Source organism: Manacus vitellinus, unplaced genomic scaffold, assembly GCF_001715985.3.
Source record: "Manacus vitellinus isolate BGI_N305 unplaced genomic scaffold, ASM171598v3 scaffold_87_pilon, whole genome shotgun sequence".
NCBI classification, from domain to species: domain Eukaryota; kingdom Metazoa; phylum Chordata; class Aves; order Passeriformes; family Pipridae; genus Manacus; species Manacus vitellinus.
Genome location: NW_021940854.1, coordinates 829,995 through 831,018, shown reverse-complemented (window position 1 = coordinate 831,018; position 1,024 = coordinate 829,995). Strand labels below are relative to the sequence as shown.

At 66.2% G+C, this 1,024-nt stretch overlaps 1 protein-coding gene across 1 annotated transcript in view; it reads left to right on the top strand.

The window, feature by feature from the left end:
• Positions 1–1,024, top strand: part of ADGRA2 (adhesion G protein-coupled receptor A2) — a 10,719-nt gene that overhangs the window by 8,100 nt on the left and 1,595 nt on the right. The window contains 2 exon segments of the mRNA XM_029964989.1: positions 2–26; positions 269–1,011. Coding sequence (XP_029820849.1) covers positions 2–26; positions 269–1,011 — 768 coding nt within the window.

Genomic DNA, 1,024 nt, shown 5'->3' with positions numbered 1-1,024 from the left:
CACAACTACCACGACAACAACCCCTAGTAAGTGTTCCYGCTCGACATTCCTTCCTCCCCACATGGGTGGCCTCCCTCCGCTGGGGCAGGGAACTGGGAATCTGGGCAAGATGGGGAAAAGCCAGTGAGGTTTTTCCCAAGAGTTACCCATGTATTGGGGAAAAATCAGCCAGGCAAGCAGCACAGCTCTGCAGAGCCCGTGCCATCAGGGCAGGGCTGCTGAGCACCTCCATGCCACGACCCCTCAGAGCCCCTCTCGTCCCACGCAGCTGCTGGCTGGTGTGGCGGCCCAGCCTGGGAGCTTTCTACGTCCCCGTGGCTTTCATCCTGCTCGTCACCTGGATTTACTTCCTCTGCACCGGGCTGAGCCTCCAGTGCCAACCCTTACGCCGGAAAGACATCCCGGAGCCACTGGAGCCACCGCCACGGCTGGGGGGCACCGGTGACCTCCTGACAGACTCTGGGTCCATCTCGGTGACACTGAACTCGGGGCCACCCTGCCCCGAGGGGGACGGTGTCTACTCCCTGCGGGTGCAGTTCTGGGCACTGGTGACCACCCACGCCTTGTACGTGGCGCTGTGGACGTTCGGCGCCATGGCCGTGTCCCAGCGCTGGTACCTGAACATTGTCTTCAGCTGCCTCTACGGCGTCACCGCCGTGGCACTGGGGCTCTTCATCTTCGTCCATCACTGCCTGCGCCGCCGGGACGTGCTCAGCTCCTGGTTCTCCTGCTGCCCGTCGTACCGGAACGCGCTGCCCATGCAGGCCTACGTCCACCCCGGGCTGGGGCCCGAGGACGGCTCGCAGGTCTTCATCGGCTGCGACCCAGAGGCAGCTCGTTCCGGAGCCTCCTCCTCCTCCTCGCCCAGCAGCGCCGGCTCGGCCGGGGGCCGCTGCAAGCTCACCAACCTGCAGGTCGCCCAGAGCCAGGCGGACGCCCGCCCGGCCACCTGCCTGGAGCCGGATGCGGCTGACGGGAAGCCCACGAGGCACACCAGCAACCTCCACGGCCGCAGGAGCCACCG